The sequence below is a fragment of the Tachyglossus aculeatus genome, chromosome 2 (genome assembly GCF_015852505.1).
Source record: "Tachyglossus aculeatus isolate mTacAcu1 chromosome 2, mTacAcu1.pri, whole genome shotgun sequence".
NCBI classification, from domain to species: domain Eukaryota; kingdom Metazoa; phylum Chordata; class Mammalia; order Monotremata; family Tachyglossidae; genus Tachyglossus; species Tachyglossus aculeatus.
Window position 1 is genome coordinate 41070621 of NC_052067.1, and position 18863 is coordinate 41089483.

At 45.9% G+C, this 18863-nt stretch overlaps 1 protein-coding gene across 1 annotated transcript; it reads left to right on the top strand.

Moving 5' to 3' along the window:
• Positions 1 to 651: 651 nt before the first annotated feature.
• LOC119941431 (caspase-14-like) lies at positions 652 to 18692 on the top strand. Its single transcript, XM_038761868.1, has 7 exons — positions 652 to 880; positions 7660 to 7751; positions 11965 to 12114; positions 13564 to 13789; positions 14505 to 14624; positions 15314 to 15423; positions 18290 to 18692. The coding sequence occupies exons 1-7, from the start codon at positions 652 to 654 to the stop codon at positions 18407 to 18409; spliced, it is 1047 nt and encodes a 348-aa protein (XP_038617796.1). The 3' UTR covers positions 18410 to 18692.
• The last annotated feature ends 171 nt before the right edge of the window (positions 18693 to 18863 follow it).

Sequence of the window (18863 nt, forward strand, 5' to 3'; positions counted from 1 at the left end):
ATAACGGATGAATGAATGAATGAATGAACGAACGAACGAATGAACGAACGGATGAATGAATGAGTGAACGAGCGAACGAGCGAACGAACGGATGAATGAATGAATGAACTAGCGAACGAATGGATGAATGAATGAATGAACGAAAGAATGAGTGAACGAGCGAACGGATGAATGAATGAATGAACGAGCGAATGAATGAACGAACGAATGAATGAGTGAACGAGCGAACGAACATATGAATGAATGAGTGAACGAGCGAACGAACGGATGCATGAATGAGTGAACGAACGAATGAACGGATGAATGAATGAGTGAACGAGCGAACGGATGAATGAATGAATGAACGAACGAGCGAATGAGTGAACGAATGAACGAACGGATGAATGAATGAACGAATGAACGCGGTCTCCGGGGCCTGGCCGGACTGCGCATGCGCCGGCTGCGGAGTGGGCGGGGCCAGAGAGAATTGGAGGGGGCGGGGACGGAGGGAGGGACCAATGAGCGCGGGGCGGGGACAGGGGGCGGGACCAATGGGCGCGGGCGCGGCCAAAGGGCGGGACGGGCGTGGACCAATGGGCGGGGCGGGGCTCGGCGTTCCCGCCACTTCTGGTGTTCGTCCGTGCGTGTCGGGCGCGCGGGTGCCGGGCGGCCATGGCTCCGCCCTTGCAGGGCGCCGTGGAGCGGCTGCGGCCGCAGGAGCTGAAGCGGCTGAAGTTCCAGCTGAGCTACCTGCCGGCGCCCGACCGGCTCCCCGCGGGGCTGCTGGCCCAGGCCCACGACGGGCCCGCCCTGCTCCGCCTCCTGCAGTTCCACCTGGGCCCGCGCGCCCCCGACGCGCTGCAGCGCGCGCTCGAAGCCACGCCCGGCCTGCGCGCGCCCGGTGAGCCCGATGACGTCATCGGCGCGCGGGGGGTGGGGGGCGGTGGCGGCGGCGGCGGCGGGGTCGTACTCGGTGCGGGCGCCAGGGGGCGCGCGCGCGCGGGCCTGAGGAGTTCATTCATTCATTCATTCATTCAATCGTATTTATTGAGCGCCTACTGTGTGCAGAGCACTGTGCTAAGCGCTTGGGAAGTCCAAGTTGGCAACATATAGAGACGGTCCCTACCCAACAGTGGGCTCACAGTCTAGAAGGGGGAGACAGAGAACAAAACCAAACATACTAACAAAATAAAATGAATAGAATAGATAGGTACAAGATAAATAAATAAATCTTATTTATTGAGCGCTTACTGTGTGCAGAGCACTGTACTAAGCGCTTGGGAAGTCCAAGTGGGCAACACATAGAGACAGTCCCCACCCAACAGCGGGCTCACAGTCTAGAAGGGGGAGACAGACAACAAAACCAAACGTACTAACAAAATAAAATAAATAGAATAGATACGTACAAGTAAGATAAATGAATAAATAAATAAATCGTATTTATTGAGAGCTATCTGTGTGCAAAGCACTGTGCTAAGCGCTTGGGAAGTCCAAGTGGGCAACACATAGAGACAGTCCCTACCCAACAGCGGGCTCACAGTCTAGAAGGGGGAGACAGACAACAAAACCAAACGTACTAACAAAATAAAATAAATAGAATAGATAGGTACAAGTAAGATAAATGAATAAATAAATAAATCGTATTTATTGAGCGCTTACTGTGTGCAGAGCGCTGTACTAAGCGCTTGGGAAGGACAAGTCGGCAACACATAGAGACGGTCCCTACCCAACAGCGGGCTCACAGTCTAGAAGGGGGAGACGGAGAACAAAACCAAACGTACTAACAAAATAAAATAAATAGAATAGATATGTACAAGATAAATAAATAAATCGTATTTATTGAGCGCTTACTGTGTGCAGAGCGCTGTACTAAGTGCTTGGGAAGTGCAGGTTGGCAACATATAGAGACAGTCCCTACCCAACAGCGGGCTCACAGTCTAGAAGGGGGAGACAGAGAACAAAACCAAACATACTAACAAAATAAAATAAACAGAATAGATAGGTACAAGTAAGATAAATAAATCAATCGTATTTATTGAGCGCTTACTGTGTGCAGAGCACTGTACTAAGCGCTTGGGAAGGACAAGTTGGCAACATATAGAGACGGTCCCTACCCAACAGCGGGCTCACAGTCTAGAAGGGGGAGACAGAGAACAAAACGAAACACACTAACAAAATAAAATAAATAGAATAGATATGTACAAGATAAATAAATAAATTGCAATTATTGAGCGCTTACTGTGTGCAGAGCACTGTACTAAGCGCTTGGGAAGGACAAGTCGGCAACACATAGAGACAGTCCCTACCCAACAGTGGGCTCACAGTCTAGAAGGGGGAGACAGACAACAAAACCAAACATACTAACAAAATAAAATGAATAGAATAGATAGGTACAAGATAAATAAATAAATCTTATTTATTGAGCGCTTACTGTGTGCAGAGCACTGTACTAAGCGCTTCGGAAGTCCAAGTGGGCAACACATAGAGACAGTCCCCACCCAACAGCGGGCTCACAGTCTAGAAGGGGGAGACAGACAACAAAACCAAACGTACTAACAAAATAAAATAAATAGAAGAGATAGGTACAAGTAAGATAAATAAATAAATAAATTGTATTTATTGAGCACTTACTGTGTGAAGAGCGCTGTACTAAGCGCTTGGGAAGGACAAGTCGGCAACACATAGAGACAGTCCCTACCCAACAGTGGGCTCACAGTCTAGAAGGGGGAGACAGAGAACAAAACCAAACATACTAACAAAATAAAATATATAGAATAGGTATGTACAAGATAAATAAATCGTATTTATTGAGCGCTTCCTGTGTGCAGAGCACTGTACTAAGCGCTTGGGAAGTACAAGTTGGCAACATATAGAGACGGTCCCTACCCAACAGTGGGCTCACAGTCTAGAAGGGGGAGACAGAGAACAAAACCAAACATACTAACAAAATAAAATAAATAGAATAGATAGGTACAAGTAAGATAAATAAATCAATCGTATTTATTGAGCGCTTACTGTGTGCAGGGCGCTGTACTAAGCGCTTGGGAAGTACAAGTTGGCAACATATAGAGACAGTCCCTACCCAACAATGGGCTCGCAGTCTAAAAGGGGGAGACAGAGAACAAAACCAAACGTACTAACAAAATAAAATGAATAGAATAGATATGTACAAGTAAGATAAATACATAAATAAATCGTATTTATTGAGCGCTTACTGTGTGCAGAGCGCTGTACTAAGCTCTTGGGAAGTACAAGTGGGCAACACATAGAGACAGCCCCTACCCAACATTGGGCTCACAGTCTAGAAGGGGGAGACAGACAACAAAACAAAACATACTAACAAAATAAATAGAATAGATAGGTACAAGATAAATAAATCAATCGTATTTATTGAGCGCTTACTGTGTGCAGAGCACTGGACTAAGCGTTGGGAAGGACAAGTCGGCAACACATAGAGACAGTCCCTACCCAACAGCGGGCTCACAGTCTAGAAGGGGGAGACAGAGAACAAAACCAAACGTACTAACAAAATAAAATAAATAGAATAAATAGGTACAAGTAAGATAAATAAATAAATAAATCGTATTTATTGAGCACTTACTGTGTGCAGAGCACTGGACTAAGCGCTTGGGAAGGACAAGTTGGCAACACATAGAGACAGTCGCTACCCACAGTCTAGAAGGGGGAGACAGAGAACAAAACCAAACATACTAACAAAATAAAATAAATAGAATAGATATGTACAAGTAAGATAAATAAATAAATCGTATTTATTGAGCGCTTACTGTGTGCAGAGCACTGTACTAAGCGCTTGGGAAGGACAAGTCGGCAACAAGTACAAGTTCCAATCCCGCCCCTTAACACCAATAATCATTCATCCATTGTATTTATTGATGGCATTCATTAAGCACTTACTATGTGCAGAGCACTGTACTGAGCGCTGGGGAGGTTACAAGGTGATCAGGTGGTCCCACGGGGGGCTCACAGTCTTCATCCCCATTTTATTCATTCATTCAATCGTCTTCATTGGGCACTTACTGTGTGCAGAGCACTGGACTAAGCGCTTGGGAAGGACAAGTCGGCAACACATAGAGAGGGTCCCTACCCAACAGTGGGCTCACAGTCTAGAAGGGGGAGACAGACAACAAAACCAAACATATTACCAAAATAAATAGAATAAATATGTACAAGTAAAATAAATAAATTACTAGAGTAATAAATATGTGCAAACATATATACATATCTACAGGTGCTGTGGGGAGGGGAAGGAGGTAAGGCGGGGGGGATGAGGAGGGAGAGAGGAAGCCCCTAAACAATAATAATAATAATGGTAATTCATTCATTCAGTCGTATTTATTGAGCGCTTACTGTGTGCAGAGCGCTGTACTAAGCGCTTGGGAAGTACAAGTTGGCAACATATAGAGATGGTCCCTACCCAACAGTGGGCTTTTGTCATTCAGTCATTCAGTTGTATTTATTGAGCGCTTACTGTGTGCAGAGCACTGTACTGAGCACTTGGGAAGTACAAGTTGGCAACATATAGAGACCGTCCCTACCCAACAGTGGGCTCACAGTCTAGAAGGGGGAGACGGACAACAAAAGAAAACATATAAACCAAATAAAATAAGTAGAATAAATGGGTACAAGTAAAATAAACAAATAGAGATGTGGGAACTGAGGCCCAGAGAAGTGAAGTGACTTGCCCAGAGTCACACAGCTGACAGTTGGCAGAGCCGGGATTTGAACCCATGACCTCTGACTCCAAACACCGCGCTCCTTCCACTGAGCCATGCTGCTTCTTTTGTCATTCAGTCATTCAATCGTTTTTATTGAGCGCTTACTGTGTGCAGAGCACTGTACTAAGCACTTGGGAAGTACAAGTTGGCAACATATATTTGTTAAGTGCTTACTGTGTGCCAAGCACTGTTCTAAGCGCTGGGGAGGTTACAAGGTGTTCACGTTGTCCCACGGGGGGGGCTCACAGTTTTCATCCCCATTTTCCAGATGAGGGAACTGAGACCCAGAGAAGTGAAGTGACTTGCCCAAAGTCACACAGCTGACAGTTGGTGGAGCCGGGATTTGAACCCGCGACCTCTGACTCCAAAGCCTGGGCTCTTTCCAGTGAGCCACGCTGCTTCTCTACGTCCGGGTGGCCTTGGGCAAGTCACTTCACGTCTCTGGGCCTCGGTTCCCTCATAGAGAAGCAGCGTGGCTCAGTGGAAAGAGCCCGGGCTTGGGAGTCAGAGGTCCTGGGTTCTAATCCCGGCTCTACCACTTGTCAGCTGGGTGACTTTGGGAGAGTCCCTTCACTTCTCTGGGCCTCAGTTCCCTCATCTGTCAAATGGGGATTAAGACTGTGAGCCCCTCGTGGGACAACCTGACTACCCTGTGTTGCCTCCAGCGCTTAGAACAGTACTGGGCACATAGTAAGCGCTTAATAATAATAATAGTGATGGCATTTATTAAGTGCTTACTATGTGCAAAGCAGTGTCCTAAGCCCTTGGGAAGTTGCAAGGTGATCAGGTTGTCCCTCGGGGGGCTCACAGTCTTTCATCCCCATTTTACAGATGAGGGAACTGAGGCCCAGAGAAGCTAAGTGACTTGCCCAAATTCACACAGCTGGCAATCGGAGGAGCCGGGATTTGAACCCGCGACCTCTGACTCCAAAGCCCGCGCTCTTTCCACTGAGCCACGCTGCTTATTATTATCTGTAAAATGGGGATTAAGACTCCGAGCCCCACGTGGTTCAGGGGCCACGTCCAGCCTGATTTAATAATAATAATGATGGCATTTGTCAAGCGCTTACTATGTGCCAAGCACTGTTCTAAGCGCCCTGGGGGGGGGGGGGGGAAACAAGGTAATCGGGTTGTCCCACATGGGTCTCACAGTCTTAACCCCCATTTTCCAGATGAGGCGACTGAGGCCCAGGGAAGCGAAGTGACTTGCCCAAAGTCACCCAGCTGACAAGTGGCGGAGGCAGGATTAGAACCCACGACCTCTGACTCCCAAGCCCGGGCTCTTGCCACTGAGCCGCGCTGCTGATTGGCCTGTGGCCGCCTCCAGAAGTTAGTACAGTGCCCGGCACATAGTGAACACTTAAACCATAACAAAAGAGAGGCAAAGCAATCAGTCGAGCGTATTTATAGAGCATTTACTGGGTGCCGAGCACTGGAATAATAATAATAATAATAATTGTGGCATTTGTTAAGCTCTTACTATGATGACAGTGATATTTGTTGAGCGCTTACTATGGGCCAGGCGCTGTTCTAAGTGCTTGGGAGGGGATACAAGGTAATCACTGTGATGACAATGATATTCGTTAGTCATCAATCGTATTTATTGAGCGCTTACTGTGTGCAGAGCACTGTACTAAGCGCTTGGGAAGTACAAGTTGGCAACGTATATGTTCTAAGCACTTGGGGGGATCCAAGGTAATCCCGTTGTCGCACATGGGACTCACAGTCATCATCATCATGAATCGTAGTTATTGAGTGCTTACTATGTGCAGAGCACTGTACTAAGCACTTGGGTAGTACAAGTTGGCAACATAGAGAGACGGTCCCTACCCAACAGTGGGCTCACGGTCTAAAAGGGGGAGACAGAGAACAAAGCCAAACATACTAACAAAATAAAATAAATCATCATCATCAATCGTATTTATTGAGCGCTTACTATGTGCAGAGCACTGTACTAAGCACTTGGGTAGTACAAATTGGCAACATATAGAGACGGTCCCTACCCAACAGTGGGCTCACGGTCTAAAAGGGGGAGACAGAGAACAAAACCAAACATACTAACAAAATAAAATAAATCATCATCATCAATCGTATTTATTGAGCGCTTACTATGTGCAGAGCACTGTACTAAGCGCTTGGGAAGTACAAATTGGCAACATATAGAGACAGTCCCTACCCAACAGTGGGCTCACGGTCTAAAAGGGGGAGACAGAGAACAAAACCAAACATACTAACAAAATAAAATAAATCATCATCATCAATCGTATTTATTGAGTGCTTACTATGTGCAGAGCACTGTACTAAGCGCTTGGGAAGTACAAATTGGCAACATATAGAGACAGTCCCTACCCAACAGTGGGCTCACGGTCTAAAAGGGGGAGACAGAGAACAAAACCAAACATACTAACAAAATAAAATAAATAGAATAGATATGTACAAGTAAAATAAATAAATAGAGTAATAAATATGTACAAACATATATCCATATATACAGGTGCTGTGGGGAAGGGAAGGAGGTAAGATGAGGAGAGGGAGAGGGGGACGAGGGGGAGAGGAAGGGAGGGGCTCAGTCTGGGAAGGCCTCCTGGAGGAGGTGAGCTCTCAGTAGGGCCTTGAAGGGAGGAACCCATTGTACAGATGAGGGAACTGAGGCCCAGAGAGGTGAAGCGACTTGCCCAAGTCACAGCTGCCAAGTGGCGAAGCCAGGATTAGAACCCACGACCTCTGACTCCCAAGCCCGGGCTCTTTCCATTGAGCCACGCTGCTTGCTATGTACCAGGCACTGTACTAAGCGCATGGGGCGGTACACCACAACAAAATAACACACGCGCCCTGCCCACAATGAGCTTGCAGTCAAGAGGGGGAGAAATCGGCCTGACGCAGTTACACCTATGCCAGAAGCTGGTGACTTTTTTTATTTTTATTTATTTTTATTTTTTTGCAGTGTTTCTCCCAGGTCCATATCCTGACCCCAACAATCTCCTTCCGCCGGGAAATAAGAGGAAAAGGCTTGATCAGTGCGACCAGGATGAGCCGGTAGGCTTCTAGACTGTCTTCTAGACCGTGAGCCCGCTGTTGGATAGGGACCGTCTCTATATGTTGCCAACTTGTACTTCCCAAGCGCTTAGTACAGTGCCCTGCACACAGTAAGTGCTCAATAAATACGATTGAATGAATTCTTCGTCTCCCCGGGGCTCAGCCGGTCAGTTTGGACTCACTGAGGGTTTTCCTTCTTTTCAATCTCAATCAATCGTATTTATTGAGCGCTTACTGTGTGCAGAGCACTGTACTAAGCGCTTGGGAAGTACAAGTTTTCCAACATGTATGTCTGTTTCCAGGTATGTAGTTAATCTAGTCGACCTCTCGCCCACATCCTGCCTGTGGCGTGGAATGCCCTCCCTCTTCATAATAATAATGTTGGTATTTGTTAAGCGCTTACTATGTGCAAGGCGCTGTTCTAAGCGCTGGGGTAGATACAAGGTAATCAGGTTGTCCCACGTGGGACTCGCAGTCTTCATCCCCATTTGACAGATGAGGGAACTGAGGCCCAGAGAAGTGAAGTGACTTGCCCAAAGTCGCACAGCTGACAAGTAGCAGAGCCGGGATTTGAACCCACAACCTCTGACTCCAATAATAATAATAATGATGGCATTTATTAAGTGCTTACTATGTGCAAAGCACTGTTCTAAGCGCTGGGGTAGATACAAGGTAATCAGGTTGTCCCACGTGGGACTCGCAGTCTTCATCCCCATTTGACAGATGAGGGAACTGAGGCCCAGAGAAGTGAAGTGACTTGCCCAAAGTCGCACAGCTGACAAGTAGCAGAGCCGGGATTTGAACCCACAACCTCTGACTCCAATAATAATAATAATGATGGCATTTATTAAGCGCTTACTATGTGCAAAGCACTGTTCTAAGCGCTGGGGTAGATACAAGGTAATCAGGTTGTCCCACGTGGGACTCGCAGTCTCCATCCCCATTTGACAGATGAGGGAACTGAGGCCCAGAGAAGTGAAGTGACTTGCCCAAAGTCGCACAGCTGACAAGTGGCAGAGACGGGATTTGAACCCACGACCTCGGACTCCAAAACCCGGGCTCTTTCCACTGAGCCACGCGGTTACTCTTCCCTCCATCAAAGCCTTAGTGAAGGCACACCTCCTCCAAGGGGCCTTCCTTGATTAAGGAACATAGCTATTCTATTTATTTTATTTTGTTAGTATGTTTGGTTTCGTCTCCCCCTTTTAGACTGTGAGCCCACTGTTGGGTAGGGACTGTCTCTATATGTTGCCAATTTGTACTTCCCAAGCGCTTAGTACAGTGCTCTGCACACAGTAAGCGCTCAATAAATATGATTGATGATGATGATGATGATGATTAAGGCTTCCTAGAGAAGCAGTCAGCTGGGTGACTTTGGGCAAGTCACTTAACTTCTCTGGACCTCAGTTATTAGGAAAGTAGGTGAGCCCCACGTAGGACAACCTGATTACCTTGTATCCCCCCCAGGGCTTAGAACAGTGCTTGGCACATAGTAAGCACTTAATAAAAGCCATCATTATTGTTATTATTATTTTTATTATTATTATTATTATTACTTCCTCTTCTCCCACTCCCTTCTGCGTCCCCCTGATTTGCCCCCTTTATTCACCTGCCTTCCCCAGCCCCACACCACCTGTCCATATCCATAATTTATTTATTTATATTAACGTCTGTTTTCCTCTCGAAACTGTTCATTGTGGGCGGGGGACGTGTCTGTTATATTGTACTTGCACAAGCGCTTAATACAGTGCTCCGCACGCAGTAAGTGCTCAATAAATATGATTGATTGATAATTAAGTGCCTCACATCATCAGGAGATGGTGCGTATAAGCTGAGGACAGCTTTCTTAGCATTCTTTTCAGGGGAAGAATCCTTTCGCCCTGCCACATCATATTTCTTATTTCTTCACCCCCAAGTGCCTTAATTTTTCCTCCTTCTTTGGGTAACTAATGCCCAGTTGAATCACCCTCATGGTTTATTTACCGTAGCAGGGAACTTAATTATCACCTCTGTTATATTGTACCCACCTAAGTGCTTAGTAGAGTTGTCTCAACACAGTAAGCACTCAATAAATATGATCGATTGATTAGCGGAACTGTGGGCATTAGCCCTGGTTTCAGCTGTTAAGCATTTATTATGTGCCATTGTACTAAGCGCTGGGGTAGATACAAGCAAATCCGGTTGGACACAGTCCATATAATCATAATAATAATAATAATGGCATTTATTAAGCGCTTACTATGTGCAAAGCACTGTTCTAAGCTCTGGGGAGGTTGCAAGGTGATCAGGTTGTCCCACGGGGGGCTCACGGTCTTCATCCCCATTTTACAGATGAGGTAACTGAGGCCCAGAGAAGTTAAGTGACTTGCCCAGGGTCACATAGATTCATGGCAGAGCTGAGATTAGAACCCAGGTCCTTCTGACTCCCAAGCCTTTGTTCTATCTACTAGGCCACTCTAAAGAGCCCGGGCTTTGGAGTCAGAGGTCATGGGTTCGAATCCCAGCTCCACCACAAGTCTGCTGTGTGACCTTGGGCAAGTCCCTTCACTTCTCTGAGCCTCAGTTACCTCATCTGTAAAAATGGGGATTAAGACTGTGAGCCCCACGTGGGACAACTTGATCACACTGTATCCCCCCACCCCCCTGCGCTTAGAACAGTGCTTTGCACATAGTAAGCGCTTAACAAATGCCATCATTATTATTAGAGAAGCAGCGTGGCTCAGTGGAAAGAGCACGGGCTTTGGAGCCAGAGGTCATGGGTTCGAATCCCAGCCCCGCCACATGTCTGCTGTGTGACCTTGGGCAAGTCACTTCACTTCTCTGAGCCTCAGTTCCCTCATCTGTAAAGCGGGGATTAAGACTGTGAGCCCCACGTGGGACAACCTGATCACCTTGTATCCCCCCAGCGCTTAGAACAGTGCTTTGCACATAGAAAGCGCTTAACAAATGCCATCATTATTATTATTCTCTTCATTTAGGACTTTGGGGGCTTTAGGGCAAAATGAGAGTGAAAAGTCCTTTTGTCATCAGCCGTGGCCATCGGCAATTTTAGCCTCATAGTTTATCAGGTGGCGTCTTATCAATCAATCAATCCATCAATCAGTTGTATTTATTGAGCGCTTACTGTGTGCAGAGCACTTTACTAAGCGCTTGGGAAGTACAAGTTGGCAACATATATCTTATGTCTTGTGAAACCTAAGAATAAATTACAGTTTCATGTTTACCCAGACAACTGCCATGTGTTGAATGCAGACAGCTGATTATGATTTAGTAAAGAGTCCTGTCCTAAAATGGAGTTTCAGTCCATTTGCAGGATAAGACATAAGATATAAGATATATATCTTATGTATATCTTATATACATATATATAAGATATATATATCTTATATACATATATATGTATATCTTATATACGTATATAAGATATATATTTTATATATATCTTATATACGTATATAAGATATATATTTTATATATATCTTATATGCATATATATCTTATATACATATATAAGAATATATATATCTTATATGCATATATATATATCTTATGTACATATACATATATCTTATATACATATATATATATCTTATATACATATATATGTATATCTTATATACAAGACATATATCTTATATATATCTTGTGTCATATGTCTTATCCTGCAAATGGACTGAATATATATCTTATGTCATATGTCTTATCCTGCAAATGGACTGAAACTCCATTTTAGGACAGGACTCTTTACTAAATCATAATCAGCTGTCTGCCATCAACACATGGCAGTTGTCTGGGTAAACGTGAAACTGTAATTTATTCTTAGGTTTCACCTGTAGATCCAGACCAAAATTCAAGGGGCGTCTGACTTTTAAATAACACTGTTTTTTATGTGCCACTTACTATGTGCCAGGCACCATACTCAGCTGACGTAGATACAAGCTAATCAGGTTGGACACAGTCCCTGTCCCACATGGGGCTCAGAGACTTAATCCCTCTTCTATAGATGAGGAAACTGAGGCACAGAGAAGCCACACAGCTGACAAGTGGCAGTGGCAGAATCAGAACCTGGGTCCTTCAGACTCCCAGGACTGTGGCCACGAGGCCACAGTGCACTTCTTTCTAGGAACTCAGAGCCCAGGGAGCTCTTCTTTCCCTCAAGTTGGGGGAAAGTGGTTTAATTTTTTTTTCTTTCCATTGGTATTTGGAAAACCAGAAGCGGTATGACATGTCGAAATGTCGGGAGGCCTTCCTGATGGGGGTGAAGAAGGGAAGATCCGGGGCGACCCAGGATATTGAAAAGTTGCGGAAGCATCTTGCCGCCTTCAGGTTTTCCGTGCAAGAGTGCATCGATCCCGATGGAAAGGTAAAGAGCTTCCAGAATTGGAACCGAAAACGGATTGCATGGGCAGTTTGGTTTTTAACCTCCCCACGTGTTTGAAATTGGCATGGGACGTTTCCGTGACTCTCCGGGGTCAGTCTCGTTAGCGAGAGAGGTACTTTGTGCGAAGACTTAATGTAGTTCCAAGCACTTAGTATAGTAGTCTGCCCATAGTAAGCTCTCAATAAATACCATTGATTGATATAGTCACAACTTGAATGGTAACACTAGACTATAAACTTGTTGTGGCCAGGGAATATGACTGCCAACTCTGCTATATTGTACTCTCCCAAGCACGTAGTACAGTGCTCTGCATACAGAAAGCCCTAAGTAAATACGATTTATTGATTAAAAAGAGCAAGAGGAAGGATTTCCCTTGACTTAGGTAGTAACCCTCTTTTTTAATGGTATTTGTTAAGCGCTTACTATGTGCCAGGCACTGTACTAAGTGCTGGGGTAGACAGAAGCTAAATCAGGTTGGACACAGTCGGTGTCCCACGTGGGACTCACAGTCTTAATCCCCATTTTCAGATGGGAACTGAGGCTCAGAGAAGTTAAGTGACTTGCCCGAGTTCACACAGCAAACAAGTGGTGGATCCGGGATTAGAGCCCTTACAGCTAAAAGGTGGCCGATTTGAAATAAACAAAGGTAAACACTTTTTTTAGAGTCAGATGCTCTGAAATTATTTGTTATGAAAACGTCGCTATTCGCAGCGGTTCAGAGAGGGGATGATTTCACACCTTTTTTTATCTTTAGTAAAAAATCCATGTCTGAGGGGATATGCTACAGGTTAGGATGGTTAAATCAGATGAAATTGCTTTGTATTTGTACTCCTGTTTCCCCTGACCTCTTCCCTCCAGGACCCCTGACTCCTTCAAGGTCCCACACTGCTCTCCTTTGATTTCCCCTCAAAGATAGAGAAAAACGGCAAGGCTTAAACGTTATTTTCCCGGCCTGTGCCCACCTGGCATGTTTTCACCAGCCACAGAAATTGTTGAGGGTCTTTCCGGAGGAGATTGCTGAATGTGGACCCTCTGATTTTGTCAGGGAATCAGCTAGGGAGTCTGACCACACACCAGTTCAACTGAATTTATGTCTCAAGTAGGGAGAGGGAGCGGGAGATGACTGCGTCCTTTTATTCTAGCATTGCTAACTCTTTAAAGGCAATTTAAGTTTCTGAAGTTCAGATGTTGAGAGTAAGACACTCTGAAACACATTGAGAATTAAACACCACAGCTTCCTAGGGTGGCCCTTTCCCAGATACCGAGTGGGCGCATCTAGATTTCAGAAAAAGCTCTTTGCTCCAGAGAAATCGGTCATTTTTTCTTTGAGGGTTGCCCCCTCTTCCCCCCCCACCTCCCACCCCTACCTACGCGCACAGACAATGAGAGAAAAGCCAATTAACTGATTTTCCCCCCAACATCATTTGACAGGAGATTCTTCAAGACTTGCGAGCATTCCGGGATAAAATCAACGGTTCTCCATATGAGATGAGCTGCTGCCTCGTCGTTCTCATGAGCCATGGAGTGGATGGCTTCATCAAGGGGAAGGATGAGGAGGAGGTCAACCTGGAGGAGATCTTCAAGCTGTTCAACAATGCAAATTGCCCAAACCTGCGGGAGAAGCCCAAGATCTTTATAATCCAGGCCTGCAGAGGAGGTAAGGCAACCCACCGTCTTCCCCACGAACCCCCGTTCTTCTGTAACGTGCCCGTTGCCTTCCCCAGCGTCACGTTCGGGAAAAATCCTCACCTGTAGAATCAAGCAATCAAATCAACAGGATCCGTTGAACGCTGACAGCGTTCGGAGCGTGGTAGGGAGAGGCCAATATAATCCACCTCAAAGCCATGAAAAAGTAGTTTCTTCCAAAAATGCGACGCGCTGAACACAGTGCGGCTTGTAGAGTCAGACTAATAATAAAAACTGTGGTATATGTTAAGCACTTACTTAATCGGGACTTCACAAATACCATTATTTATAGTCATTCATTCATATTGAGAGCTTACTGCGTGCAGAGCACTGTACTAAGGGCTTAGGAGAATACGATAGGACAATAAACCAGCCCATTCCCTGCCCACAACAAGCTTACAGGAAGCTCTGCTGGGGTCTTCCTTGCTAAGCCCCCGGTGACTGCAGCCCACCTCTCCTTGGCCAGGACGGTGGACACCCCCACTTATCAACCCCGACCCCACCAGTGACCCTGCGATGATTCCCTCATGGGTTCTCTAAACCGTAAGCGCCTTGTGGGCAGGGAACGCGTCTACCAATTCCGTTGAATTGTACTCTCCCAAGTGCTTAGTATAGTACTCTTCACAAAGTAAGCACCCAGTGAATTCCACTGATTGAATCTCTTTCTTTTTTTTTTTTTCCAACAGACAGGAGAGATGGGGGAGTGGAAGCATTTGATAACGTCGCAGAGGAAATGGATGATACATCCAACGTCAAGAGACTGCCGACCACCAGTGATTTCTTTATTGTCTATTCCACTCAGAAAGGTAATTTCGGAACGGCCCAGCAGCCAGGCTCAGGATTTTTCCCTGTTTCCGATGTCCCTTTTTCCGATGTTGAGGGCTGGTTCCCCCCTCCGCCCCAGTGTTTCCCCCACCAAAGGTTAGGTGAAGCCCCCGACGTTCTTGCACGAATGGGGAGAAGCCACTGCCCAAGACTAGGAGCCAGAGCACCAGGATCTGAAACGAGAAGCAGCATGGCTAGTAGAAAGAGCACGGGCCTGGGAGTGAGAAGGAACTGGGTTCTAATCCCGGCTCTGCCACTCGTCTGCCGTGTGGCCTCGGGCGAGTCACTTCACTTCTCTGGACTTCAGTTCCCTCATCTGTAAAATGGGGATTAAGACGGTGAGCCTGGGTGGGACAGGGAGTGTGTCCAACCTGATGATCATGTATCTATCCCAGCGTTTAGTAAAGTGCCTGGCAAATAGTAAGTGCATATCAAATAACAAAAAAAACCCCCGAAATACTCAAGGAGGTGGAAGTCCGTGCCGCCTGTGATCAGTCGACAAGGGACAGTCCACCTCCCTCCACCGGCCACTGGTCCAATGCCTGAATCCTCTCTGTAGTAGCCCTAAGGGGAAGGAGCCTCAGGAGTTTACCAAATTCTGAAATGTTGCTAAGACTGAAGGAGTCAAGGAAAAGGTAATTGCAGAAATGTTCTGGTTTTCCTTTGGCAGGTCACGTGTCCGTCCGCAATCCTCTGTTAGGCTCTAGAATGATTGAGGCGATAGATGACGTCTTTTCCCGATATGGAAATAAGTGGCAGCTTACCGATTTGTTTACCAAGGTAAGTATACTGTGGATCTGGGGGAGGTCCTTTCTGAGTATTGAGGTTGTGAAGGAAGGTTAATCAATCCACCAATCAGTCATTTATTGAGCATTTACTGTGTGCAGAGCACTGGACTTTTAGACTGTGAGCCCACTGTTGGGTAGGGACTGTATATGTTGCCAATTTGTACTTCCCAAGTGCTTAGTACAGTGCTCTGCACATAGTAAGCTCTCAATAAATACGATTGATGATGATTGATGATGGACTAAGCACTTGAGAGAGGACAATATGACAGCATTGGTAGACACATTCCCTATCCCCAAGAAGCTCACAGGATAGAGGGGGAGTCCGACAGTAATATAAATAGATAAATGACCGATATGGACGTAAACGCTGTGTGGCTGAGGGAGGGGTGAATAAAGGGAGCAAATCAGGGCAATCATCATCATCATCAATCGTATTTATTGAGCGCTTACTATGTGCAGAGCACTGTACTAAGCGCTTGGGAAGTACAAATTGGCAGCATATAGAGACAGTCCCTCCCCAACAGTGGGCTCACAGTCTAAAAGGGGGAGACAGAGAACAAAACCAAACATACTAACAAAATAAAATAAATAGAATAGATATGTACAAGTAAAATAAATAAATAAATAAATTGAGTAATAAATATGTACAAACATCTATACAGAAGGATATGGGAGTGGGAAAAGAGGAAATGATGAGGGCTTAGTCAGGAAAGGCCTCTTGGAGGAGATGTGCCTTCAATAATGCTTTGAAGGTGGAGAAATTGTCTGTCGGATATGAAGAGGGAAGGCATTCCAGGCCGGAGGCAGGTCGTGGGTGAGAGGTCGGCTGGTATTTTGTTAAGCACTTATTATATGTGCCAATTACTGTACTAAGAGCTGGGGGAGTACAAAATAAACCCATGTGGGGCTCACAGTCTAAGTAGGAGGGAACACAGGTATTGAATCCTTACTTTACAGGTGAGGAAACCGAGGCACTGAAAAGGTAACTGACTTGCCCAAGGTCACACAGCAGGCAAGTGAGGAATCCAGGAGTATTTATTCATTCATTCAGTCGTATTTATTGAGTGCTTACTGTGTGCAGAGCACTGTACTATGCGCTTGGAAAGTACAATTCAACAACAGATAGGGACAATCCCTACCCAACAACGGGCTCACAGTCTAGAAGGGGGAGACAGACAACAAAACAAAACAAGTGGCTATGCTACTTTTCAGTCTTACCTCTAAGTAATGACCGATGTGAAGTTCCCATTTCTTCTCACATAAAAGCCAGAGAAGCCTGGAAATAATGAGAAGTGGTTGGTGGCTAAAGGCTGGTTTGGTAGTATTCGGGTAGGGAGGGAGTGGTCTTTTCAGCCAATCATCATCATCATCAATCATATTTATTGAGCGCTTACTGTGTGCAGAACACTGTACTAAGCGCTTGGGAAGTACAAATTTGCAACATATAGAGACAGGCCCTACCCAACAGTGGGCTCACGGTCTAAAATGGCTCTGATCAGAGATTTTGTGTTGGGATCGCTTGGTTGGTGGCACAGGATGTGGAGAGGAGCCTTTTGAGGGTCATTTTGGCCTTTTTGGGGTGGCCTTAGCCAGCCCCGCGTCCACATAGCCTGGCCCTGGACTAGCTGCCTCTGTGCGTACCCCCAAATCCGTGAAGTAGCCAAGTGACAAAGACAGTAGCTTTGTTTAACTCAGGAGACCTCTGGAATGATAGCCTCTAGAGACTTCTGAAGGCATGCTTGAGAAAAAGAAAGAGTGGGAGGGGGCTTATATCATAGATACAAGTGATCCCAGTCTTCGGTGATCCAAGAGAGATTTTATAATTAGGTGGAGGGAGTCAGTAGCGAAGTAGAGAGAGCATGGGCCTGCGATTCAGAAAGTCATGGGCTCTAATCCTGGCTCCTCCCCTTATCTACTGTGTGATCTTGGGCAAGCCACTTCGCTTCTCTAGGCCTCAGTTCCCTTGTCTGTAAAATGGGGGTTAAGATTGTGAGCCCCATGTGGGACAGGGACCGTCCAACCCGATTTGCTTGTATCCACCCCAGCGGTTAGTAAAGTGCCTGGCACATAGTTATTATCATTTTTATTAATCGGAAAGTAAAGGGCTGGAACAGGAATGCCAAAGGCCCCTTGTTGGTTCAGATTCTCCACTGGAAAAAAAAAATAGAAGTGAAGAAAGTACTGAAGAAAATATAACCAAGGATCAAGTTGTGGCTGTTTGGCCAAGAGATGGATAAAGGGAAGCTCTACTAGGTCCCAGACAAATTCCTAGAAATGTACAAGAGCTCTACTTCAGGTTTTTTAGACCAGGAGCAAGTATAGAGAAAAAGTTAATAGTTGAAATAAAAAAGGAGACATTCCCCTATTCCCCCTCACCCTCAACTACTTCTATTCATAGATTGTGAGCTCCTTGAGGGACAGGGTCCGTGCATAATTTCCGTTTTCATACTGTTTCCCGACATCTAGTACAGTGCCCTGCACCCAATAAGCGCTTCAAAAATACTATTGCTACTACTTGTGCATTGTTGAAGGTCTTCCTGTCTTCTGCTGGAAGGATGGGAGGCATCAGAGCCTAGGGGAAAAAGGAAGGAACTGGGGAACCTGTGCTGTGTGGCCCTAGGGAGCCACTTAACCTCTCTGTACCTCACTTTCCCCAGCTGTACTCTGAGGACAAGATAAGTGTTCTCCCTACCACTTAGGTTGTGAGCTCCACGTGGGAGAGGGATTTTACGTATTTACCCCAACGTTAATCACGGTACTTGGCACGTAATAAGCAATCAATACCATCTTTATTAAGATGCTCTCTACGCTTCTCTAAAGTCATTTTCTCTTTGGGTGATTCCCGTCTTATCTTCCAGGTCAACGACGAACTTGTCCACAGGGACTTTTACGGGTTCCAGTGCGTAGTGAAAGTGACCCTGGAAATGCAGTCCACTCTGACGAGGGCAGTGTATCTGGCCTCTGAGCAGGACCTTTGAGAGAACCTCTCATCCGCAGAAGAACACTCCAACACTCGACGAGGTCTCGATGATGCTGTTGCCTTTTTCCACAGTGCTGCCGCACTAACTTCAAAGCACATTTTCAGTGCTCATTTCCCTTTCCAGAAGCCAATCATTGGCTTCTTTTCCGAGTCAGAATATCAGCTGGCTGTCGGCTCTCTTCTCCCAAGATCCCAAACCCCACCCACACGCCCCCAAACACTCACACACAAAAAATATTGTACTTGTTAAGCCCTTACTATGTGCCAAGCACCGTTCTAAGTGCTGGGATAGATGAAAGTTAATCAGGTTGGACGCAGTCCCTGTCCCACATTGGGCTCATACTCTTAATCCCCATTTTTTTGCAGATGAGGTAACCAAGGCTCAGAGAATTTAAGTGATTTACTCCGGGTCACACAGCAGACAACTGGTGGAGCCAGGATTATAACCCAGG